Source organism: Xiphophorus hellerii, chromosome 2, assembly GCF_003331165.1.
Source record: "Xiphophorus hellerii strain 12219 chromosome 2, Xiphophorus_hellerii-4.1, whole genome shotgun sequence".
NCBI classification, from domain to species: domain Eukaryota; kingdom Metazoa; phylum Chordata; class Actinopteri; order Cyprinodontiformes; family Poeciliidae; genus Xiphophorus; species Xiphophorus hellerii.
This window is the reverse complement of record NC_045673.1, coordinates 7,196,251-7,221,959: the sequence shown is the minus strand read 5'-3', so window position 1 is coordinate 7,221,959 and position 25,709 is coordinate 7,196,251. Positions and strand designations below refer to the sequence as shown.

The 25,709-nt window shown below is 37.4% G+C and overlaps 3 protein-coding genes across 4 annotated transcripts; 1 reads left to right on the top strand and 2 right to left on the bottom strand.

Moving 5' to 3' along the window:
• The first annotated feature begins 350 nt into the window (after positions 1-350).
• Positions 351-5,925, top strand: LOC116731937 (protein regulator of cytokinesis 1-like). The gene is given in 15 exon segments (XM_032581836.1): positions 351-496; positions 835-967; positions 1,058-1,180; positions 1,804-2,034; positions 2,111-2,245; positions 2,247-2,282; positions 2,368-2,517; positions 2,609-2,756; positions 3,384-3,520; positions 3,597-3,692; positions 3,775-3,921; positions 4,007-4,117; positions 4,212-4,307; positions 4,494-4,658; positions 5,735-5,925. Coding segments are annotated over 15 exon segments (1,791 nt in total). The 5' UTR covers positions 351-485; the 3' UTR covers positions 5,807-5,925.
• LOC116731943 (ubiquitin-associated protein 1-like) lies at positions 5,464-11,376 on the bottom strand. Its single transcript, XM_032581849.1, is given in 6 exon segments — positions 5,464-6,160; positions 7,410-7,511; positions 7,801-7,971; positions 9,327-9,365; positions 9,367-9,939; positions 10,746-11,376. Coding segments are annotated over 6 exon segments (1,146 nt in total). The 5' UTR covers positions 10,872-11,376; the 3' UTR covers positions 5,464-6,025.
• Positions 11,377-11,646: 270 nt separating this feature from the next.
• On the bottom strand, positions 11,647-25,337 carry clpxb (caseinolytic mitochondrial matrix peptidase chaperone subunit Xb). 2 transcript variants are annotated; one of them, XM_032581818.1, is made up of 15 exons: positions 25,081-25,336; positions 23,102-23,176; positions 22,063-22,223; positions 21,843-21,957; positions 20,454-20,608; positions 20,211-20,370; positions 18,842-18,883; positions 17,108-17,284; positions 16,823-16,987; positions 15,869-15,957; positions 14,516-14,680; positions 14,138-14,437; positions 13,963-14,055; positions 13,772-13,878; positions 11,647-12,718 (listed from the first exon to the last, which is right to left on the bottom strand). In XM_032581818.1, exons 2-15 carry the CDS (start codon positions 23,154-23,156, stop codon positions 12,628-12,630), a joined length of 1,875 nt encoding a protein of 624 aa, XP_032437709.1. In that variant the 5' UTR covers positions 23,157-23,176; positions 25,081-25,336; the 3' UTR covers positions 11,647-12,627. The 2 variants fall into 2 exon arrangements, with proteins under 2 accessions (XP_032437709.1, XP_032437715.1); XM_032581824.1 differs by lacking the exon at positions 18,842-18,883 and having other exon boundaries at positions 25,081-25,337.
• Between the last annotated feature and the right edge of the window lie 372 nt (positions 25,338-25,709).

The following is a 25,709-nucleotide window of genomic DNA, read 5'->3' as shown; positions in this document are numbered from 1 at the left end:
TTTGAAGAGCGGTGATATATGGGCTTTGAAAGCGAACTTTACCGAAGCACTGAATCGGATGTTTCCGTCAGAGGAGTGTTTACAGGCAGGACGTAGACAGAAAAGACGGGAATATGGGAAAATCCCCCCTTAATTCCAAAGAATAGTAAAACAATAGTGCTATCGGATGCTTTGTCTTTTGAAAAAAAAAAATTCCTTTCACGTTAAACTTACAAGATTTTATTACAACCAGAATAGAAGGAGTTTTGCGCTACGTACTCCAGTCCTGATGGGGGCAGTAACGAGCAGGACAACGTGCCATTACGCTTCTTTAACCAGCCAATCAGCGCACAGTTATTGTGGGCGAAAATTTGAAAAAGACTCCACAAACGGTCAGCTGTAGCCACACCGGGTTTAACGTTACTAAGCAATTTCTGCGAGAGCCACAGACTGCATACGGCTAAAGAAATATTTTGTAACTAATTTGGGTTATCTGCGACGGTGACATGAGAAAGAGGTTAGTAGTGATTATATATATCCTTTATTTGTGTTAAGGAAACTGTCTTCTACATTTTTTAAACATCCATTGTTAGCCTGGCAGTGATGCCTTTTGACTTAAAACAACTTATTTAAAAACAACCAGGGTGTTGTTGTTATCTGTATATGTGAGTGGTGACTATTATTTTACTAGTTTAATGCCATTTAAGAGTTTATGTGTAGCTCAGCGTAAGGCTGCTAGCTAAGGTTAGCTTAAAGGGAGTGTCTAGTTTTTAGTGTACCACCAGACCGTAACGTTGTCTTTTGTGTATTAAAACCATTAAAGATTCATAGCCAGTCGTTCTTCTTTCTTCCTAGTCAAGTCCATGCAGCAGAGTCCGTTTCCTACCTGAACGGGGCTCTAGCCAAGCTGCAGGATATTTGGGAAGAAATAGGGATCCCCGAAGAGCAGCGGATGCGGAGAACCAACGATGTACATAAGCACATTAAAGTGAGTGTTGAATAACCAACCAGACAATGTTAAGCTTTTATTTTTATGCATTCTTGTGAAATAAGCTCTTTTGATTCTCATTCTGTGCAGGGCTTGCTGGATCTGATGATTGTTGAAGAGCAGGATCTAAAGAAGCGGTTGCTAAAAACCATTGAGTCATGTCAAAAGGAGCTCAGTCTTTTGTGCAGCGAACTGCAGCTGCCGCCCTATAAGGTACGATCAAAAACACAAAAATGTTAGATGCCTTACATAGTAAAACATCCTAATATTTAGTACATTGTGACAGGAATGCATTGTTTAAATAAAAAGTACTAGTACAGACATAAACCTTTCTGTTTGTTGTGGTGCTTTTTTTATTTAAAAATGATAAGTCTGATGTCTTTATATGTAAACATTTAATGTTCAAAGTATAATGATCTTGAGTAAAAATGCCACATTTCACAGTTAAAAAATGCTTGTATTTAAAGCAAAAGCAACAATACTTCTGATAACTGCTAAAAAAAATTTAATTGATTTATGCCAAAAAGTTATTTTAATACTTGACTATGGCATAAATGCCTGCTGAATTTAGTATTTTTCTGGCGCTTATTTTAATTTTGGAAGCCAGTTTTTCATTTCACAAACCCACTATGTTCAGAAAGACTATGAGAGTTGGTTCTTAACATATTGACTGAGCACTACAACTACAGGCTGGACTGAATCACTGTCCTTGATGGTTTTTTTGCTGCTTTTCAAATGTCTCGAGAATCGCTAGACAATCACAAAAGTATAACTTTTGATTAGTTATCTTGCATTTGGTAATTCCATCTTACACTAAGGTGTTTTTTGACTTGCAGGAGGAAGGCTGCACAATCCTGCAGATGGAGAAGAACTGCCGCACTCATCTAGAAGTGATGAAAGGACACAAAACACAGCGAATGGAGGATCTTAAAGGTCTCATTGCCAAAGATCGTGAGCTGTGCGATATTATGTGCACCACGCCCTTTAGCGTTGACCAGCACGCCGTCCCATCGGTGAAGCAGCTCGAGGCATATCGTACCTACCTCGATGAGCTCACTAAAGAGAAGGTACTTTGGAAAAGCTTTTCTCAGTGATTCACTTTATCTTTGTTCTTTAAATTTTCATGCAGTGTTCTCTCTCCAGGAGTATCGTCATGATGAGTTTGTGAGAACCAAGAAAGAGATCATCGCTTGCATGAATGACCTGGAACAGAATCCTGAGACCAGTTTCGAGATGGATGTGATGTGTGAGGATGAGGAGGCATTTTGTCTGTCTAAGTGACAACATTACTGCCCTGAAACTACTTCTTAGTCAGGTTAGTTTGCTTACTGTGTTTCGTGATATATCAGAATTAAGTGGACAGTATAAAAAAAAAAAATTTAAAACCTCTTTTTCTCCAGTTACAAGAGCGCAAGACAGAAAATGAGCTCCTTTGTTCAAGCTTCCGAACAAAGATCCAGGAATTGTGGGAAAGGCTTCAGGTTCCTCAGGAGGAAAGGGAATCTTTTTCTGAGCACATGCTCGGCTCGAAGAAGAAGAACGTTGAGGCAGTAAGAAAGCTCCTATCGCTTGTTCAAACAGCAATTTTTTAGTAAAAGCAACACTTAATCCAAGTTGTGGTAATTTAAACTCTATTTGCAGCTCCAGGCAGAGGTCCAGCGGCTTGAGTTGTTGAAAATGCAGAGCATGAAGAGTTTCATTGAGGCCATCAGAGTTGAGATTGCTGTTTTGTGGAAGAAATGCTTCTACAGTGATGAACAGCAGCATGCCTTCATTTCATTTTATGACGGTAAATAGCTGTGGTTGAGATTAGGTATGCACTGATCAAATATCAGTCCGTATTGGTCCACATATTGCATAAAAATCTAGCTCAGGTATCAATGATAACGTGCCTGATATATAAGGCCAGATCTATTCAGTCTATTTCTATTCTTTTTGCTCTGGGTGACATTATGTTTTCTTAGTTATTTTACATTATAGTTATTAGAATTTCTAATTGCACTTCTGAACCATTTGACAGAAGATTGTTGCAGGAATATGTGCAGCAGCAGTAGCTCCTAGGTTTGACCAAGGTACTCAACCTATTATTTTTGTCAGTAGTTTTACTTTGGCTGTTATACTCCCAATTGTACTGACTGAACAAATTAAAGTTGTCTTTACATGTCTGATCGAGCTTGTGAAGGAATTGGTGTATTTAAGTGTGCTTTACTTGTGTAGAGTTATCAAATAAATTTAAATTCAGTACATTTATGTCCATTTAAAAAAGTGAGTCTGATCTGAATCGGCTGATACCAAGGATCAGATATCGGTATCAGAAGTGTGTGTGTGGGGGGGGAGTGGATCACTGCATCCCTAGTTTAGATAGGTGCTGCAAATGAATCAAAACGAGTTACAGGCTCATTTTTTCTTCCTACAGATGATTTTACTGAGGAACTTCTGAACCTGCATGAGGACGAGGTCAGAAATCTGAAGAAGTACCATGAGGACCACAAGGAACTGTTCGAGGGAGTCACAAAATGGCAGGACAACTGGAACTTGTACTTGGAACTAGATGTAAGAAATATCTAACTTTAAGGGAGAAGGCTTTATAAACGTCATGTAGTGATATCTTAATGTTTTCCTATTCCAGAGAAAGGCTAATGATCCTTCAAGATTTACCAACAGAGGGGGGAACCTCCTAAAGGAAGAAAAGCAGAGAACTGAGCTGCAGAAAAGTTTACCCAAGGTGGCATAAAAATGTTTTTGTAAAACTGTAATGCCACCTGTTGTCAGCAGGTGGAGTAATTCGTCTTATAAATGTTTTTCAGTTGGAGAAGGCTTTGAAGGCCCAGATCGATAGTTGGGAGGAGGAGCACGGCAAAGAGTTCCTTGTGAACGGACAGAAATTTCTGGAATATGTGCAGCAGCAGTGGAAAGAACACCATGAGAAAAAAGAGAAGGACAAACTTGAAAGGGTATGGCTTTTATTGCTCTAAGTTTGAAGCTACTTTAACCTCTCACTTTCCATTTTACAAACTGGTTCTAAATGTTTTCTAATAGCAAATGAAGAAAACTAAGCAAATACAAGAGGATATGCTGTATGGAACAATGATGAGAACGCCAACTAAACGACGAATTGCAGGCACTCCCACGCCTGGAAAGATGAGAAAGGTGAAATACTTCTGCAGTTTTTTTTTTTTCTTTTTCAGAATTATTGCTTCAAAAATGATGAGGGATTGAAACTAAAATATTTCTTGGTTTTTAGATGAATAGCACTTCGACCTTTTCCACTCCAAGCAGCATTCTTGGTGGAACCATGTGCCAGACTCCCTCACTGAAACCACCTCTGTCTGCCAGCAAGGTTTGTTCTTATCACCAAACACCTTTTTGTTTTAATTTTAAAGGAGCATTTTATAGAGACAATAACCATACAAACTCTACATCAACAGCTGAATACATCCCAACCTCTATCTTGCTATGTTAAAGTTACATTGAGACCAAAAAGTAAAAAAAGGGTAACAATAATCACTTCCTGGTCTTGTTGCAGAGTCTGCGAACCCCAGGACACGGAAAAACAATGCGGGGATTAGACCGGAATAAGGAAAACCTCTCCCATCTCAGAAATCCTCCATGTGGCACGTCGAAGTCTCAGGATGCTCAAGATCTCACCTTCACCATTAACTCTATTGCGGGCTCCTACTCGGAATTTGCGGTAAATGAGGTTTTACTTGCATCTAGTCCTTGATAATGAGGTTGAGGTTTCAAGATCAATACCATTTCATATCAAGGACGAGTTTTGAGAAATGTCCTTCTGAGATTAAAGTTTGACTGCAGATTATGAAATATTTAGTTAATATTTATTGGAGTGAAGATATCAGTAACAGCTTTCTCTTACCTGAATGAACAGGTTGTTGGATCTACGCTGGGTTTTAGCACTTTGAAATTACTCAGATTATTAAGTGGGAGAGAACAGTTTATGTTGGTGGATAGTAATAGTCCACAATTTTAGAAGAGACTGTTTGGTGCTTTTCAGCTGAACACGTCTGGGTTTCAGAGTTTAGTCTCCTTGGTTATGCTGCCCCATTAACTGATGGTGAGTAAGCCATCAGCTGATGAGGTCACTGTAGATATTATAGTTAAATTAATATCTGTATAAATCTCAGAACAGACTATAAAAAAAACATACTTTTTGTACATTTATTAGGCCTAAGGACTTAACTCTACAATGCAAAACTGGACAATCTTAAAAAAAATTTAAATGGTCAATATGGTTTTGCAGCTTCAGACATTTTCTTGCATAGGAAAACAGACAAAAATAACTGGTTTGGAACAGCTTCTGCATTAGGGTTGTTTTTGTTTTTGAACCAACTAATTTGAATCTATCCCTTGAAGTGCACAGGTACAAAATAAATCTCTTAATTTCCTGAAAATTACTAATCCCATTTTAATTTATTTTGGTTGATCAGTCTTAAGAAATGGGGACTGACTCAAAAATAACTACAAGCCACTCTCTGTTGGGGAAAAATGTTTTAATTCAAGTCAAGAATGCATTTCTCTTACAATAAATCAAACTAAGCATAGAAAATTATTTTACTCTGTCAAACGAGATGGCTGCATTTCATACCCATAAAGTGAAAAAATAGCACGCTATTGCAAACAAAAGGAGACCAGTAATTTCAGTATGTTAGGAAGAGAATTGTGAATCGTCCTTAAAATAATTTCATGAATTGGAACCTCACAGGTATTGCATTTCACAGCATTACTAGATTAAGTTACTTGTCGTTGCAGAGGGACCTCTCGAAGGCTGCTACATCGTCTGTGGAGACGGGCCTGCTGAACTCCACGGTCAGCCATCAGTAACCGTTCAAAGCCATTTTCACTTATGTAAATACTTCTCCTGTCATAAGATGCTGTGACATTTTAATGCTTTTTTTTTCACTTTTTAAAAATCTGTCAATAAAATTTTTAAAACATTTTAACTAAGACTAATTATTGACAAGTATCAAAGGTTTTCAAGCTTGCTGCTGCAGCTTGAGTTAAATGTTTGAAGCCAGATGCTGTGTCTTCAGACTGGACTACCTAAGCCATGCGTGTCATCAGCTCCTCCAGAGCCCGCTCACGGTGGTTTTCATGAACAAGCAGCACTTCTTTGATTACGCTCTGCTGGAAGCCCATCTCATCAAACTGAGTCAGCAAGTGGAGGAACTCTGCAGCCTGAAACAGAAATATAACGATCAGCTATGCTACAAAATGGCATTTAAGGTTTATTATTCCAGTAAACACTAACAGACTAGTCTATATAATGTACTGTACTCAGTGATTGGTCAGAGCTATGTTAGCCTGAGTTACTGCATCAGTGCAGCGTGGCACTGGAGGAAAACTTGTTTTTGTTTTGGGCCATATTGAGATCATAAATGTCCTTAAAAGGCTGCTTGTGGCAGAATGTGTTAAAGTGCTTAAAATATAAATTAATAGCTGTTTCCATTTGACAAGTATTTGAAGATAAATATCAAACAAATAAAAAATATAATTTGGCAGTATTGCAACAAAAGAAACTGCTTTTATTTCTTGAAATTGCTGTTGGGTGCCCACCATAAAAATCTTATTGTGGGCCGGAGTTTTAACACCTGCTTTACTGTGTTGAGGAAGCCCCCGTTGTTTTATCAGCCTTTAGCTTATCGTCAGAGGAGGGTAGTGCTACTTCATATTTTTACTCAAAAGTAAAAAGTAGCCTTCCAAGAAATTACTCAAGAGTAAAAAAGGTATTTGGTAAAAAGTCTATTCAAGTATGAGTAACTGATCAAATGATCAATCATTTAATATTTAAAAATTACATCAGATGGACCAAAATATAAAGTTAAGTGGGAATTTACAATAAATTCATATAAGTAGCCATGTAAAAGATTTTTTTCCAATCTATCAATATAAAACTTATGAAACTTGTGTGTGTCTTTATCTGATGAATGTTTGGTTAAAACATGTTTGTTCTTCATTCAGTGGGTAGAGAACCCACTGGTCTGCTGTCTCTCATCTTCATCTTAATGCACCATAAAGCAGAGTGATACTATGGTACTTAAATCAGGTGGAAAACGTAATCGTCTCCATAAAGCTTAACTTAAGTATCCATATTTAAAAAATCTAAGAATTTAGACTTTTTCTTTGGAGTATGAGAAAAAGAGTCAGAATACCTCTTTTTTTTTCAGAGGCCCTTATCTTTTTCTGTACAGAAGAAAGCATGAAGTGCCCTAATGTTCAGTGCTGATCACCTGGACAAACACCAGTGTCAGAATCAGTCCAAATGTTGTAAATCTCTAAAGTCTTGAGAACTTCCCAATCCTCACCACCAGAGGACTGCCTCTGCTGCTTGCACACTCTTTAACTACCACACTTTCTCCTGACATGCAAACTGGAATTTGATTAATCTTTTTTTCTTAGCCTAAATGTAAACATAGGATTGTTTCACCTTGCTCTCACAATTCTGAAACATCTCCAAAGCTTCCTCCACTTGTGCCTCATCGTAGCCCAGCTGGCAAAGACGATCACATGCAACCAGGTATTTTAGGACCTGAGAAGAAAATCAGGAAGATATGCTTGGATTTCATTAACAAATTAATTCACAAATATGTGCACCATTTAGAAAGGTATTTTTAAGAGGCAGTATTGTGTATTTTACAGGCACATTTTGTCATTTTATAGCACAATCAAGTAATTTTTTTGTCAAACCTCTCCTACAAACGTGAATAAGTTTTATTAACTTATTGCTGAGACAGTTTACATCAGAAAGCTAGGTTATTAGTAATGCTAATTGGTTTAGGGATTATTAGAAGTCAATGAGAATCTCTACAGATACCAACCTTCTCTGGACTCTGATAGCCAGTTTTCTGCAGAGCCAGGATGGCAGTGCGTAACGGGTATCCTTTCTCTGTGATGGTTTCGAGTAACTCCCTCTCCTCCTGGCTGAGAGCTGTCAGAAGCTCTGCTGCTGAGTCAAAGAAAACACCACGAGAGCCAGGAGTTGTCAGGACCTGGCAGAGGAGGGAGAAACCAGGAGTAATCTCAGTAAAGTAGGAAATGTGTTAAAGCTTCAGTATGTAACTTTTATTATTTTTATATATATATATATTTGTTGAAACTCTATGTCGTGACAATATGGTATAAGACAAAAGATCTGTGAAAATGTCAAGCGCTGCCTTTTCCCAGTGCAAACTAGAAACAACCAATCAGAGCCAGGAGGCGGGCCTTAGCGCTGTCAGTCACCCCGCTGTGTGGTGCTGCTCATACCCCCTCTCAGTTTCCTCTCTGCTAAGCAGCAGCTAGCAGACCGTGTTGTGAATGCTAACGCTAGTTAGCATGGCGGATAAACGGTTTTCCTGTAACGGTAAGTTGTTTCTCCGCCATTAACACACATCCAGCAGGGAGTATTGACCCTTTGCAACTACGTCACTAAATCATTCGAGGCGCCATGATGGACGCCGGAAGTGAGGGAGTATTGAACAGAGCAGCTGAAATTGTTTTCCCCCCCAAGTTGTTTTTGGCAGTTTACTCATAGCTTGTACTTGTTCGAGTCGAGCTAATTTATCTGAACGTAACACACCTGGTTGGGGCTCATAGACGGCGGTATTTGCGAAAGTTAGAAACAGCTAGCTTAGAAACCGGCCCTTAGCTCCTGCCTCCTCACGTGTTGATCAAATTACAGACTTTGCCTGAATTCACACCACATGATTTATATCACTGCCATAAACGTCGTTTATTCTTACACCGGAGCAGCAATAAGGACGTACAAAAGACTAGATGCTAACCAGTTTTTTTTTCCATACATGCTAGGCTACATGACGGCGGGGCACTGTTTCCATGGTTACCAATGGTTAGACTGTACCTTCTCCATAATGCAATGATTGATATCTTTCTAATCATACTTACTTATTAAATTTAAGAACGTTAATGGTCTTATCGTGTGAAAAGTGTTCGCTGCAAACCCGTGATCCATCGCCGCCGTAACTTTCTAACTTTCCTTTATTAAATGTTATACAACAAAATTACAAGTTTGGTTTTCACCCTTGTCTTTCTCTGCAGCCGACCGCGCAGCACCTGTGACCATTTTTGTTACTGCGAAATCAACTTAATAAAAGCGATATTAGGCTAGCTGCTGCACATGTCCGTCTTTTGACAGGCTTTCAGGAGCGCACAGGTTCTTTTGACGCCCGTCATGGCGGAGTTTGGAAGAGAGTGACGTCACGTGCAAAGGGTCAATAAGAGGTTAATTGAGAGAGATAGCTTTTACAAATATGTAAAAAAAAATAAAACTTTATTTTAAAAAAAAATAAAAGTTACATACCGCACCTTTAATATGATTCATACTCCTTCCCTGAAGGAAAACTACCTTTCTCCTGCGGTTTCTGACAGATCCAGCCGAGGAAGGGACGTTGTTGCAGGGGCCTGGATGGAGAATGCTCGGCGGGCGGAGTGTTTTGGGAGAACCGTCTGCCCAGAGAGCGTTGCCTCTTCTTGCCGTTCTTCTGCCCCTGAGACAGCGAGCTTGCCTGCTGTGATCTGAGCTGCTCCAGCGCGCGTAAAGGTGGTCTGCAGTCCGGGAGAGAAGACGCGGCTCTGTGGCCTTTGAGGACCGGAGATAACCCCGGCTTACCTCGGTGTGAGGAATGAGCGAGGTGCATGTCTTTGACCCTGGAGACTGGGTCCCTGGCCGCGGCACTGCGGGGCCGCTCTCTGGGGACCCCGGCGATGTCCTTATATGAGCCATCTTCTTCATCGGAGTCAGCTGGGAGGAACTTGACGGCGCGGTGGTGCAACCAGCAGTCCTCCGCGGAGCTCAGGCTGTGGCTGCGGGGCCGGAGGGCCCACAGATCCTGGCCCCTAGGAGTGAGCTTGTGGGTTTCTTGAGGGGTACTGAACATCAGCCAGTAGGGGGGGCAAGAGGGAACCTGACTCACCGGCTGCTGCCCAGTTAAAATCCATCTCTCCAGATTGAATCGATACTGCAGGAAGAAAACACACCTTTAATTTAACAACACCTTCCAAAAGTATAACATTTTTACATTTTATCAAGTTATACCTAGTCAGAGATGGGTAGTAGGTAGTTACATTTACACGCTTCAGGAACTTTTTGGAAAAAATTTACTTTTTACTATTCACTATAAAGTATCGCGACTCTTTCTTGAGTGATATTTCTGGATACTCAGTCCACTGTGAAAGAAGCGGAAGTTTATTTTTAATTAAAAATTCACACCTGTAGTTTTTGTTAAAGTTTAATAAGTTTATATTGAAAGAAACTGATTTGGAAAAGCTTTTTCTTTTGCCAGCACTTCTTATTCTGAAATTAGGATTTATTTAAACTTTGGTCTTTAAAATACCAAAATTTTGACATAACTAATAGGTCATTTTTAAATATTAAATGATTAATGTGTACTGAAATTCTTTTTTACTCATACCTGTGATTTTAACTACTTGTTGCTTTTACTTAATTAGAAATGTTTTGAAGTAGTGCTACCCTTTACTGTAGTAACATTTTGCGTACCTTACACACCTCAGTTTCTTGTGATAGACCAACACAACACAGTGTATAAAGGTGAAGTATGAGGAAAATTATGCATAATTTTTAAAATTTGTGTGGATTTCCGTTCAGACCCTTCAGTCAGTATTTTGTAAAACTTCTTTTACTGCAAACACATGTAGAAGTTTTTGGTGAGGAATGTTGCCTTTTCCACAGTAATATTAATCAAAAATATAAATGAAACTTAGCCAGCATTAAACTTATTGGGAGGGAAAAAAAGAAGAAAGCAACCTCAGTTTCCTGCATGATCTGATGGCATTGTGGTACAGAAATATCAGGTAAAGTCGACATCTGTATCTCAACACCTAACGGTCCCAAAGGGGTCTGAAAAGGAACGTCCTCCAGAATATTCATCATCACCAAAACACACCAACAAATCACCTGCGTGAGGAGAGTCACAAAGAGTTTGAATATTTCTGGTTACAGGTCTTTTTTTTTTGTGGCTTAAAATAATTTCTTACCTTTGCCAGATGCTGTCTTGCAGGTCTGGAGCGGTATGAATCACACACAGGTGTCTGCAGTGATAAACCTCTTCATCACTAAGCCTCTGACATCATCACTTTGTTTACCATCTCAGATGCTTGGTGTAATCCGTCATGCAAGGACCTACCATAAATAACCACTTTTAATAATGCACATACGTAAAATCATGATCATTAAAACTAAATCTTTTTGTAATCTATTTTCAACTTTAATTGTAATGTAAAAAAAATCTATTTATTTAATTGTTTTAAGCAATTTTGCATATATTTAAAATTGTATTGTGACTTTCCATGTCATTTTCAAGTGGATTTAAACGGGGCAGGATTACAGAAACGCTGATGTCAGGAAACAAAGGCGCAGCATGAAACTTTCCAGAGATTAGCCGGTTACATAAAGCTGACAGCCGCAGCGCAAGATCATATTCATGTGGAGATGTTCACCTCGACTCGTATTCGTTTCCATCTCGGAGGTAAAAAATAAATAAAACTTTGTACTCAGAGATAGATTTTATTTATATATTTTACACAATCACAATAAATTTAGGATTCACAAGCTTTTAAGGAGGGAAGTTTTCCTTGGATTTCTGTAACAGACCTCTGAAATTAACCAGCTGAGAGCTTCACAGAAAGAAAGAAAGAAAAAACTTGAATCAAAAAGGGAACAGATCTAGTTTAATTTTAAAGGTTAAGAGCACAGCAGCATGGTGACATCAGAGACCTTCAAGGTGGCATCTTGACAGAACAAGTGCACCGAGGTACCATCTAGCATCAGGAGGTGATTCTGATGTAGGTGCACACATAAAGAAAGGAAAGTATCTGCAGCTCTGCAGAAGGAACCTTGTTAGGATCTCTGAATGATTAGAAAATTAAAACCAAGACCTACGTTGGTGTGACTTACTTTAATGTTCCTCGACACAGACCAGAAAGCAGAATGGGATGTTTTATCACTTTAGAAAGGGACAAATTTTAGTCTGCTCTGTGAATCCAGGTGAGCAGACGGCTGCAGGATGGGAGGGTCTTTAATGTGCTGGTGTGTTTCTACCTCAATATGGTCTCCTAACTCTAGGTAATGTCTTACAAACCGCTTTCAAACAATACGCGTGCAGCATAGCTTAACATTTACAACTCTTTCCACTTTGAGTACCATTATCACAATGGTGGTAAAGGAAGAAACATCAACATATTGATGTGTTTGTGAAATATCATGCCTCTCGTGATTTAAGGCATTTCTCTATCATGTCTACCCTCATTCAAGTTACAATGTGATCCCATAAATTCCCTTTGCTTCCCTTCCTGCTACAGCCAATCAGCACAAAAAGAGAATACAAACTACCTACAAATATTTTTTATGAATAAAATTGTATTATCTTTATATAGATAAAATGTTAACAATCTCCAGAGATTGAAATGTATCATAAAAGGTCCACACTAAGTGCACCGCTAGAGATTTATTAGTCTGATGCAAAGAGATCAAAGGTTGTTACGCTCCCTTAACTTGTTCATCATGAAAACATCCTCAGTATCCACGCTTTTTATTTGTCGGGTGCAGTAATAAAAACAGCTGGTACCAAACGAGGTATCCAGGAGGTTCATGGTAACCTAATGATTTCAGGTGAAATGAGAGACATGGTTCAGTTGTTAGCAGCGTCAGCCTGCCGGGGCCAGTTCTCCTCCTCGATGCCGGAGTCGTACTCCTCCTCTGCCGAATCCTTGGCGGGGGTTCTGAAATCCAAACAGAATATTCTGTCACCATAACTCATTTCTCTGAGCAATAAACTCTCCCAAAAGTCATTTCGGCATTAAGTTAAATGATAATATTGTTGTTTTAAGATCATTTTCAAGTAGTATAAACTCATTTCAAATTGGAACTGGAAGACATTTTAAATATCCAAAATAAAGAAAGAAAACAACAGATGAAATGGACACTAAGTCTTTGTAAACAAAATTCAAAAGGGGGATAAAGCTGAGACTAATGAACCAGACTGAAGACTTCTGACATCCACTTGTTACCAGAAAGAGAAATTTCCAATTAGAAATCATCAAGCTTGTTTCCATTTATCATGGGATTAATTTATTTATTACTTTTTGCGACAAAATAGTATCAGTTTAAAAGTTACAATATTAATCCCACTTAATTTTATGTGTATTTTCAATGATTACTGAATGTTATAGAAACAGTATAAACTTATTAAAACACACCATTTCCCCAGAAACATCACAATTATGATCTCATTTATTTTTTCAAATATTTTTATTACTGCGGTCACGATGCCAACTGGGACCTGTAACACTTAATAAATCTGATCTATAGCAAAGCGTCTTGCAAGAAAACTTTTTACTTCTTCAGTTTTAATGTATTTAATGTAACTATGTGTAAAACACAGTTATGAAATCAAAGAAAAAAGGTTAAAAATAAATATTTGAAAAGTATGACGCCTTTAGAAGTCGTAGTTAGAAGATGGGAGTCCTGCAGTAATTCATTAGTAGTAGAAAAGACCTGTGAAGGTCAGAGGTCAGTTAGTGAACATTAGTGAACAGACAGAATGAAGACCAGGAAACACAATGAGATTCAGCGTTAAGTTATAAAACAATATCCAAAGCTGCTCAATCCAACATTTCCTTCCACTTTAAAACTATCCACTACTTTGCGAAAGCAAATAAAAGCTTAGTTTTATTTAATTATTCTTTTGCAATCAAAAAATGATTAAGAGTTATGGATTATTTGCGAGGCACTGTCTAGCATGTTTGTCATTCTGTGAGCATGGGAATACTGACCGGATGTATCTAGGCTGCGTTTTTCCCTGAACGACATCTTTGTCCAGTTCAACAGCACCGATATCTGAGTGAGGCACCTCAAACATGGGCTCAAGAAGAAGTTTCTCCTGCATGATAATAATATGTCAATGACACAGATGACTGAAATCATTAAAGGATAATGTGTAACATTTAGTTTGAAAACAACAAACCATAATGGATCTGAGGCCACGAGCTCCAGTCTTCCTCTCCAAAGCCAATCTGGCGATGGCTCTCAAGGCATCCGGGGTCACGTTAAGTTCACACTAAAAAACATAACAAAACAGACACATTGATTAGGCTGCTACTTTCCTAAAGTGACTGCATAAGTAATCACAGCGATCTTACTTTGTCCATGCTGAACAGAGCCTGGTACTGTGGAACCACAGCGTTTCGTGGTTCAGTCAAGATTCGGACCAGAGTGTCTTCATCCAGGCTGTGCAGAGGAACGACGACAGGAAGACGGCCGACAAACTCCGGAATCATGCCGAACTCGATCAGGTCCCTCGCCTCGACGTGCTTCAGCAGCCGGTCCTTCTCCTCGATCTCCGCGACCGCATCCGTCTCGCCGCTGCTGTTGGCCAGGTCTGCTGCAGCGGCCGCCCGGCGACCTTTCCCCAAGTTAGAGGGCGTTCCAAATCCCAAATACTAAACAGCAGAGACACACGAGTGTTGATCAGAGATTAAACAAAGTCTTGTCTGAGTTTTAGGGGGGGTTAAATTTACCTTTTCGTTCTTTCTTCGGCTTATTATCCTGTCGAGGCCGTTGAAGGCTCCCGAAGCAACAAAAAGGATGTTGGTTGTGTCGACCTGCACCGTTTCACCTCTCAGCTTTCTGGAGTTTTTCTCTGGAACGTTGACGATTGTACCCTCCAGGAGTTTCAGCAAACCCTAGACATAGAAGAGGAGGGAAAAGAAGAATGAAGGCGACATGCAGTCATCTAATAAAGCAAAAAGAAAAAACTGTTATTGTACGAAACATAAATAATATTCATTCTTTCTTTTGGTTTTAGTGATTTATAAGAGTAACGTCCCATAGTTAAATACTTTTTCTGGAACACCAGTACTTTCTCAAGAAGAAATGTATTCTTGACAAAGTGAAAAACAGATATTTTTAACAGAAACATCTCAAATTAGGGGATTTCTGGCCAATCACCAATCTTTAAAAAGCCGACATTACAACTCCGATTTTGGCCAATATTGATTTTTTTGTCTGAAATGTTGCTAAAAATAGCAAGAAAGTCGCTGAGTTGGTAATGGTGGGGTTACTATTGTTAAGTGCAAACGTGCAGACCTGACCAGGAGGAAGAGTCTCTCACAGCAGATGTTTATTTTATATTCGATATTTATTCAAACATAAAATATGTTATTTTATTCAAACATAAAATAATATAAAATAAAAATAATTATGTACAATAGAGGAAAATATACAAACAGCATATACCTGTGCTCTTTGTATATAAAGAGCACAGGTATATGCTCTTCATATACAATAAAGTGGTTGATTTTTAGACCTTGACTGAATTAGATCAAATTGGCTTCACATGTAAATATGGGTGGATCACTGATCTCCCAAAATTAAGAAAATCTGGGCTGATTTATCATTATATAAAGTGGATCATTACTAGCAGGTAGTGCCATAAGAATGACTGTAGTGCAGTTAGACCCATTTGAGTAAAACATAAACTGATTATGTGGAGAAAAGTGAGGGTTACAAAATCAACGCTAATATAAAGTTTGCCTGCTTGCCGTTCTCATTCTTACAAGAAACAACAAAGTGCTCTTTGAGTGAAAAATGCCAATTTCTGCCTGGTAACTAAGAGTTAGTTCTTTAAGGGAAACTCCTTTATTCCTTCGCTTTAATTTCTTCCATTATCAGACAATTACAGATCATATATCCTCCTTAGTGCTCCAGTTTCGACAGGAAAATTATGTAAAAATTGTCAGTATGACAAAGATAAAAATCTGATTATAAAGCATACAACTAGCAGAATTACATTTTTAAAATTCATAAAATACCAAAAATAATAAGCCTAACAGCTGCAGGCTATTTTAGGATTTATGCATTAAAACACTGACCTGCTGAACTCCCTCTCCTCCCACATCTCTCAGCTGATGGATCCCAGGAACGCTGCCAATCTTATCAACTTCATCCAGGAACACAATACCTGCACGTCACAGAGGAGGACAGGACTGGATTAACGTCTTATTGTTATGTAATAGTTCCTGTCCATTAAAGCATATTAGGTCTATTTATTATTTTTACAGTTGACATAACATACCGAAGGCTTAATAAAATGTATGCTTTGGTTCAAATGCAACAAAGAAAAACATTTTTTAAAGGTTACCAAACCGTCTTACTTTACTTACTGAAATGTTCCATTTTTATTTCTGAATGAGTATGCAATTTGTCAACAAATCAGAAAACAAAACAGACAGAAAAACGTATATCCTAATCCACATATGTTAAACAATTTCATTGTTTTTGTTGTGTTTTGTCCATTTTAATGTTTACTTCCTTGTTTGGTATTTCTTTTTTTGCTGTTGTTATTCGTTCTATTATCTGGTTATTTTGTAGATCAATACCTGCTTTTTGCTTTCTTTTAGTATGTAATGTTCATTTTATGTACACTAATTGATGAATAAATCATTTACAAAAAAAATTCAAAACAAAAAAAACCCACAAAGAGGTAAAATGTTAAAACTAGGTGTGATGTGGCAAATCAGATTATTGTCATATTTTAGACATAAAGCAAATCTTGTAACACAAAAAAAAATATTTAAAGTTAATAAGTTTTTGTTTTTAAAAATGAAAAAAAAAAAAATGAATACATTTCAAGACATGGAAAGCAATAAAAGTAATTTCTGGTATTTAGCAACGCTCTCATGGAAATAACTACAAATCACTAAGTATTCCAACCTATACTATCATATCAGGTCTGCTATAATTAGAAACATTTCCACTCACCCGTCTTACTTAACACACATTATATCTGGAAATGAATGCGCTGTTAAATATAGCCCAGTGCCCACCTTGTTGTGCTTTCTCCACTGAGTAGTTGGCATCCTGCAGAAGTTTGGCAATGACCGACTCGATGTCCTCGCCCACATATCCAGCTTGAGTGAGGGTGGTGCAGTCGCAAATTGCAAACGGAACATCAAGACAGCGGGCCAGCGTCTGCGCCAGCAATGTTTTTCCTTAGAAAGCAAAAAAAAAATTGTTTTAATAACTTGAACCATAAACTTACTTGCATTTTACAAGGCACATCTGTCATGCAAGTGTGTTGCATGCTGGGAATTGTTTGCCAAATCACCAACCTGAACCGGTAGGACCGAGGAGTATAATGTTGCTTTTCTCCAGTTTAATCTCAGCGTGAGTCGAGTCCAGGACTTCGCCGCCCCTCTTCTCCTGAGGCGGCTGCTGGCTCGCCTGCTGCTGCATGGTGGCGCCCAGAGCGTTACCGTGGGGACTGATCCCTGCGATCTGCAGCAGTTCTGCAAAAACAAACCGGTCACCTGGGTTAGCACGACGGTTGCGGTGCAAAAAGTCAATTACTAATTGCTGTGCAATTAGTAATTAGACAATGGTGTGTGATGCAGCTTGATTGAAGGAGCAATTTAAGCATGTGTGAGGTAAAAATACACGAGCTGGGCCGGTTCCAGAGGAGTTTCTACACACAGCTTAACTGAAAATAGCAAGACTGAATGTAGGTTACACGTCTGTGGCACTGACCCACTAACCAAAGCATCGTGGGTCGTTTTCTTGGGTTAAGTGAGGGCATTGAAAGAGAGTTAAAATGTTTCTCTGTAATTATTTCACTCTCACTAAGATGTATTTAATCTGATATAAAACAATTTACATTCTAGATTGTATCGAGCAAAAAATGCTTTTAAAGAAATCTGCATTGTTAAGTAAGGCGAGTTACGACCTCGTTATGACTAATTCAAAATATTTTTTGAATAATTGTTTCCAATCTTTGCTAGCTTTGGGTCATCATCATTGGAGTAAAAATTTTTGAAGTTCACAAAAAGGATCATCGATCTGTAATAATGTTGAGCACCATTCTGAATTACAAGGAATATATATTCATATCAAACAGCAGGAAAAAATAGATTATGGATCCATTGAATAAATAATAATTTGTATTTATCCAACATCCATAAAATACTGACAAGCAAAGAAAGCTGGTTCCCTTATGCCAGGATCAACTCGATTTCTTTTGCTACAAAAAGACCTTAAGAGTGAAAAAATCATGTAGCTATTCCTGGAAAAGGAACAGCAGACGAGATCAGTACCAGATTATTTAGTGAGTTTATTTTTTAAAAAAAAGGGAGAATTTTTTTTTTTCTTCTTAGCCCAAGAAAACACTTCTGATGTTGTTTCTGGTTCAGAAGTGGCTTAACAGAGGAGAGTGACGACTGTAGCTCATACTCTGGATACATGTGTGCTGAACGTCTGACTCCAGCTGAACTCTTCCCCGAACTATTGATTAAGGATTTGCTTCAAAATCTTCTTAAGGCTTTGATTTGCTTCTTGGTTGATTACATTTTTTCTGCCCTATTTTTCCTTCCACTCAACTTTCCATGTAAATGCCTGGATACAGCACTCCCTGAACACCTTTTCCTCCTCGTGTGTGGTGCAAATGACAAACAGTTCAAATGCACAAGAAGCAGAATTGATTGGTAAGCCATGACAAATTATTCAAAATAAATTCTTAAATTATATCATTCTGGTAATGAATATATATATTATTTCCTCTTTTTTGCATAAATTACTTGAAATAAATTAACTTCGATTAAACCATTTTATTGAAACGCACCAGTAGTACTAATTATTTTTCAATAGATTAGGTTAATAGATTAACCCAAACATAATTATTGTGACTACTTCTGTGAAAAAGGAAACTCGCTGTTGTCTGTACATTTTGGCATTTGCACAACAGACATAAGCATAAAACCCAGAAACCTGCAGATAAAGTGTTGTGACTTTAAGTTACTTCTGATATCGGTAAGAAAGTCCGTCAGATAACGGTGAGGAGGTCAGAGACTTACTTGTGAATCTGTATTCATCCTCTCGTCTTCTCATCTCTAGCTCTACAAGGAGAGGATCAAAGTACTTAAATCAAGAATACCACTTAGCATTACCACTACAACATTATCAATACAGATTATTGAACAAATGCCAAATAATACAGATTCATAGTGACCTCATTATTCAGGCCATCAGTTATTTGTGTGACACAGAGGAGACTCTTGATGTGTTCAAAGTCTGAGTTTGTAAATAGTGAAGATAAAGAAAAATCCTGCATGAAGTCACTGTTTTTGAAAAGATTGTATAGAAATGCCCTGTTAAACAGTTTCAAATGTAAAGTTGCTACAATAACTAGATTTACCATACAATTTATCATTTCACTGCTTTTTTTTATTTGAAAAATTACAGTTTTCAGAGAAAGCGGTTTATTACAGGCAAAGTTATTTCCTGAATTAACAAATAATCTAAAATGGGAAGTTTATTTTTCAATAATTTTTTTTTTAATCTGCTTAATACTCAATGCCTATTAGGAGAGTAACAAAAACATCACAATCACAGTTGCACTGCAGACCATGCACAGCTGAAGAACTGTACTAAACCCCAAAGAGATAAAAAGAAATTAGATAAAGCAAGGCAGCTTATTGAATTTGCTGGCAAAAAATTATAAAATGTAGAATAAGGGTCTTTATTGCAGCATAAATTTCATCTATGAGGGTTTCTTGAAATTAATACTTCATCCCGTCTTGTTCTCGTAAACTCAATATTATGTCTTCACGGTTTTGGGCATTGTTACACCACTAATACTGATAAATCTATATAGGAATACAGTTATCTGACCAAATAGTGATTAAAATATCTAAATTTAACAGTTCTGACATCATCTCTGATGCTTTTCAACTTTAATGTGGTAAGGATTTTTTTTAAGGTATTTTTGTTCAAATTAAGTCATTGCTCTACTGGCTAGCGTTATGTCAGCCCACCTCTCTACATCATTTACTCACACTGGAATTATTTAGTTATTTTAGAGCCATATTTCTGTATTAATTCAGTCTCAAAATAGACATCTAATCATGAACAGTGCATTTTGTCAGACATCACTACTGTAATCAGCAACTATTTCAGAATCCCTAAAACTATCTTTGTGATATGGAGATAATAAACAGAAAATGTTAATATTGTTTATAAAGTACAGGTAGTGATATTAGACAGAATGTGGTGAGTTTGGAGCTAAAGTATAATTATTCTAACACAGGAAACTATCACTTCACTTACTCTTGTCACCCTATGATGTTGGCAAAGACTGCAAAGTTTGCATTCTCACTACAGAGTACACAAAAAACACACTGAGGAATATCTATTGGTTTAGCCAGTAGTGTATAGTGTGCTGACCTCGTGGCGTTAAAGATGGCTGCTTCTCCACCTCCACCTGCTGTCGGCTGCCTGCAGGGATGTTGTTGTAGATGCGCTTGTAGTGATTATACACGGCCACTGCCAAGACCTTCTTCGCATACGACTGGCCAACAACATACTTATCCAGGTAGGCATAAATCTAAAAATACAAGAAATTAAACAAATAAAATAACACTGCCCAAAATGTCAAAACATTTGAAATTATTTTGACACATCTTTTACCTTCTTGGGAGGCGGAGGCGGTTTCTGCGCGAAAGCCCGTCTCACTAACTCGGCTTCTGATTCGGCCTCTTTGTTTAGCCCTTTTTTAGAGTCCGTTTCAGACAAGACCACAAAAAAGTGATGACACTTCTCACATTTCACAAACCGTGTTGATGCTACAAAAGAAAAAAAATACAAGCATTTTTAAAGAAAGTAAAATCCATGTCAATTCATAAACTTGTTCTACAAAGTTTTAATTGAATAATATGCAATTACATATACAGCTCCGGAAAAAAATAGACCTCTTTAAATGATCCGTTTCTCCTGATTTTACTCTTCATAGGTAAATGTTTGAGTAAAATGAACATTGTTCTTTTATTCTATGAACTACTGACAACATGTCTCTGAAATTTTAAGCAAAAATTTAGTATTTATTTGTGGTCAAAATAACCAAAAAGATGCAGTGCTTTCAGACCTCAACTAATGCAAAGAAAACAAGTTCATATTAATTTAGGAACAACAGTGCTAATGTTTTAACTAAGAAAGACTTCAGAAATCAATACTTGGTGGAATAACCAGGTTTTCAGTGTTAGTCAGTGCAGTGGGCTCTTCATTTTTTCCAGAGCTGTATACATGTAGCCCAAATCCTCCACAAATTCAAATCCACATTTTGTTACCAAAATAAACATTAAAAGTAATGTTTTGACTCAAAGGAAAGTGGTGTTAACCAAAACAGAAAGAGTTGAGTGAAATATGGATGTGCAGCCTCAGAGTTTACCCAGTCATTTATTAAAACTGAAGTCCAAGTGTGTAACATGCAGAATCTCAATAAAAAATGTCAGGATGTCTCAGAAGTTTTAACTAGCAGGAGATAATCAGCTCGCTTACAAAAAAAGCAGAAAATAACCATCAGACAACAGTAAAATCCACACAGTTCCTGGTTGTTTGTGGTGCTCATTTAAACGCTGTGTTTGCACTTCTGTTTATCTAATCCAGCCCACGGTTTAGACTACAGGACAGTGTGAGAGCTGGTGTGAAGCGCTTCAAAACAAAAGTACAGAGTTACGTAATACAGAGAGAGTTTGGACAAATTAAAACCCAAAATATTTATTTTGTCACACATTTATGTACGTTGATAACATGAAAAACTTACCACAATATTTCAACATATTTTGGGGCATATTTTAGAATCTTTTCATTTTTCTCTGTAGTCTCGTTTTCATCTAAACATTGCTGAAAATGAGCAATGTTTTGAAAACATAAATCAATGCTCAATCATGTTATTGCTTGTACTGGCTCAAGAAATGTATTGAACAAATAATAATCTTGACTTTCACGTAGTTTTAAACATTTTGTGTACACTCTCTGTTTGTCCTGGATGGTTGGTGAAGAGGAACCGGGTCGACTTACATACAAAGGTCTCTACATGTGTGCAGGGGTCTCCACATTTGGGGCAACGTAGCTGGCTTCCACCTTTTCCTGACCCTCCAGAGCCAGACATCCTCTTCCCATCACCGACACTTTTCTGTAAAATTAAGACACATAAAATGAAAGAATTCAAAATTAGTCCATTGTCTTGATGGTATTAATTATTAGACAGAATAACAGATAGAAATGGAAGGGAGTTTACCTTTCCACTGTCACTCCCACTGTCCTTTGTTGTCCCATCTTTAGCAGCGTAACAGACGGCCGTTTCTGAAAACGACCTCACACACACACGTGGATGAAAATGAGCTTCCCGAGACCCCCGACGACTCAGGGAGAACAACTGGAATCGGGAACATGACAACCCTGAAAGACAAGAAACACTCAATCAGATTTCTATCGGGACAATTGTCTGTTGACCAAATAGTTCAGATTACTATAAAATCTACATTTTAAATATTTTAAAAATTAGAAAACAGAGACCACACACAAAAAAACCCCTCCTAAACACAGACTTTGGTCATTTTATCCCTTTGCTATTTTGAACATTTGCAGTTTTGTTCATTTTTGCATAAATTTTCCTTTTGTCCAGTACAAAAATGAGCCATCTGCCACAGAACATTTTGCACCAACTCTGAGGCGTCTCTTGGAGACGCTTTGTACCAGCTTTGACATCTTTAGTGTACTGTGGTTATGTTATACTGAATTCAAGCGGTTCCTCAGATCTTATTTTGGTTTAATCAGAGATAATAATATCTCATACTTCATAAGAGTTAAAAGGTCCAAACAATTTATGGAAATAAAATAACAACAGGTATATGTTGATAATTATATTCTGTCGGTCAGTTGTAGATGACATATTTATAATTTTTCACATGTGACCATAATGAAAAGCTAGAAAAATGAATATAAAAAGAAGCTCAAATTTTCACATAAATTTAAAAAACTACAACTTATTATGACATAATTTGAGTGGGGAATGTGTTAGCTAAACCAATACAAATGTTCATAAGTAAATGCTCAGGTTTTTTTTTTTCCATAAGTGCCACAGTTACACAAAAAGGCCGTGTGCTGTACCTATCCTTGGCCTATCTTTAGCGTCCCAACTATTCAAGAGACAGTTACAGCTGCTGTTGACATTAGCAACACAACTATCATAACAAATAGTAATCTAGGTTAGCTAAAGCAAATAGCAAAGTGTCAAGAACCTTTGGTTGGCAGTATGTGGACTTCCCCTTTCTTACCTCTGTGGGCAGAGTTTAGGAACAACCTGGCAGCCGAGGTGCATGGACAGGACATGTCTTCTTCTGTCTGAAACTCTGAAAATGAACATTAAATTTACACAGAGCAGAGAAACACAAAGGTACTTAGCTACAGGTAAACATATACCAACAGAAAGCAACAAAGGCTGGTGTTCATCCATGTTCTTTCTGATTTTGAAAACCAGATTGGAAATTACCACATCCCAGCACCAGAATTTCACTTCAGATTTCACTACATATGAACAATCATGCACTGACAGGAAAATCTTTAAAAATGTAACATTTTATAATTAAAAACACAAAAAACGATTCAGACATTAGCATCTGATTTGAGGCATAGATCATCTCTAGTTTGAGTTATTACTTGATAGACATTGCATGTTCTACACAGTTTCTGAAACATTTATGTAAATTAATACAAACAGAAAATAAGACATTTTGGGGCTTTTTGCTGGAGGCCTTAACATGGGGACTAGTTCAAAAACTATTGTCTACAAAGCTCTAAGTCAGATACAAATAATCTACACTATCAACAGATTATATAAAAGAGTGTCTGTGAAAAATCCATCTAAAATACGATGGATTTTAAGGCTTTTTTTTTAGCTGGAAACCACCTTAAAAAGAGTCCATTTTAAAAACTTCACTACCTAGCGATTAATGTTACAAAGTAAACAAAGTTTGTGAGCCATGAAAAATTCAACTTAAGACCTACAACGTGGTTCAGCGTAAATAAAACCTTCACAAATCACAAACTGTATTTTACAGCATCCATAATTCTGCCTAAGTTTGACCTGCTGTAGGGTTTAAACTGAGGCCTAGCTCATCTAATGTGATGAAGAAGCTAAAAGACTGTTAAAATTGGAATATTTAGAGATTTAAATAGATACAACAAATTGTATCTATTTAAGTCACAAAACTATTTTTAAGATCTTGCATGAATGTAAAATAATTCTATTCCAGTTTCCCCAAACTTGGTATTGTACTTTTTAATCTGGACATCATCTAACAGTGAGGAAGTTGGGGGGAAAAAGCATCAAAATGTAATTGTTTTGGCATTTAATATTATAAATAAATACTTAATGAGTTCAAAATAATTTTTGACACAATGTGAAATGTATTCAGAGTAATCCAGTTCAAATTTGACCATTCTAAATATTTTACATTTTTAACTAATGAGGATCAAACCTAAAACTCAGTGGCAGTTGTTTTAGTCAATGATACCAACTTTATTGTGGTGGTGTGGAGCCAAATGTAAATGTAGGCTATAACTCAGAGTCATAATATATTTCACTGTATAATATGAATTAATATGCACTGAAATTTAAAGACAATAAATAAAAGCTACTGAAATGCATTGTCCTAAAATAGTCCAACTGTACAAGTTGTATCTACTTCAGTTTAATAATAACGTTATATTCAATTAACAGCGTCTCCTTCGTATTTTAGTGTATTTTCGGGGGTTTACCATTAAAAAATAATGTCCGCATGACCAATATCCAAAGTAAACCAAATTGAACCGGCTTGTCTAAAGACAGCTATATAAACACCTGTAGAGCGATAAAACTAGGACAGGCCACAAAATTTGACATAACACCTAAGATCTGAAACATTTATTCCTAACGTTAACTATTAGCATTAGCGAAGCAGCTCGTTTGACAGCTAAATAAAGAAGTTACTAATGCTCATTAAATTAAAACGAGTCTTTTATAAACGTAATGGGTTCCAAAAACTGCTGTACTATCTAAACTCCTGTTCAGACCAGTAGTACATGTCAAATAAACAGTGATGGGTCACTGTTAGCTGCTTTAACTAGGCCCTAGCCTGACACGGCCAGGAGAAATGACAAACAGCCACCGATGAACAAATGGAGAAGCAACGCTTTTTCACTATGCTAAACTATTGTAGCTTAATTATATCACATTACAAAGTGTACAACTAAAAAGCGTGCTGGTTTTACTTACAGTGCCCGTTGAAACTAGTCGCGTTTGGACAGCCTCCTCTAAAAAAACAACAAATTTGCGAAGTCACTAGGGCTGTCGCTCTATTTTTTTATTTGGTCAGTGTGTCATATTAACACGCTATTATATTAATTGTGAAGAGTTAGCTTCCTTTAGGTCGTTATTTCCCAGGTGGGATACGACCTAAAGTGATGTAACGCCTGCTGTTATAAACTAGGTTACATCCAGCTAACCAACTAGCCTCCCCTACAGGAACGATAGTTAACTGGAACAGTTTAAACCATGTGAATGGGACACAGCAACATGGAGGTTCCGCCAGTGTCTACGTAGTTCATACCATCCGCATACATTGAGATCTACTAAAGTACAGGACGGTCACTGAGGCGTTCAGGGACACCTCGGAATAGAAGCCATTGCAAGCGGATTGTGAAATAATGTTGCATTAAAGTCAACGTGGAAAAATTAGTATCCAAACAATTATGTAACTTATTGTGCAAACTTTTTTTAAAGTACTTTTAACCATGTTTAAAAAGTAGTATAAATTTTCTCTGGTTTTCTAATATGACTTGAGTTATTTTTAATTAAACTTGTTTCAGTTACTAAATGGATAACAGAGCCTTGCACAAGTGTTC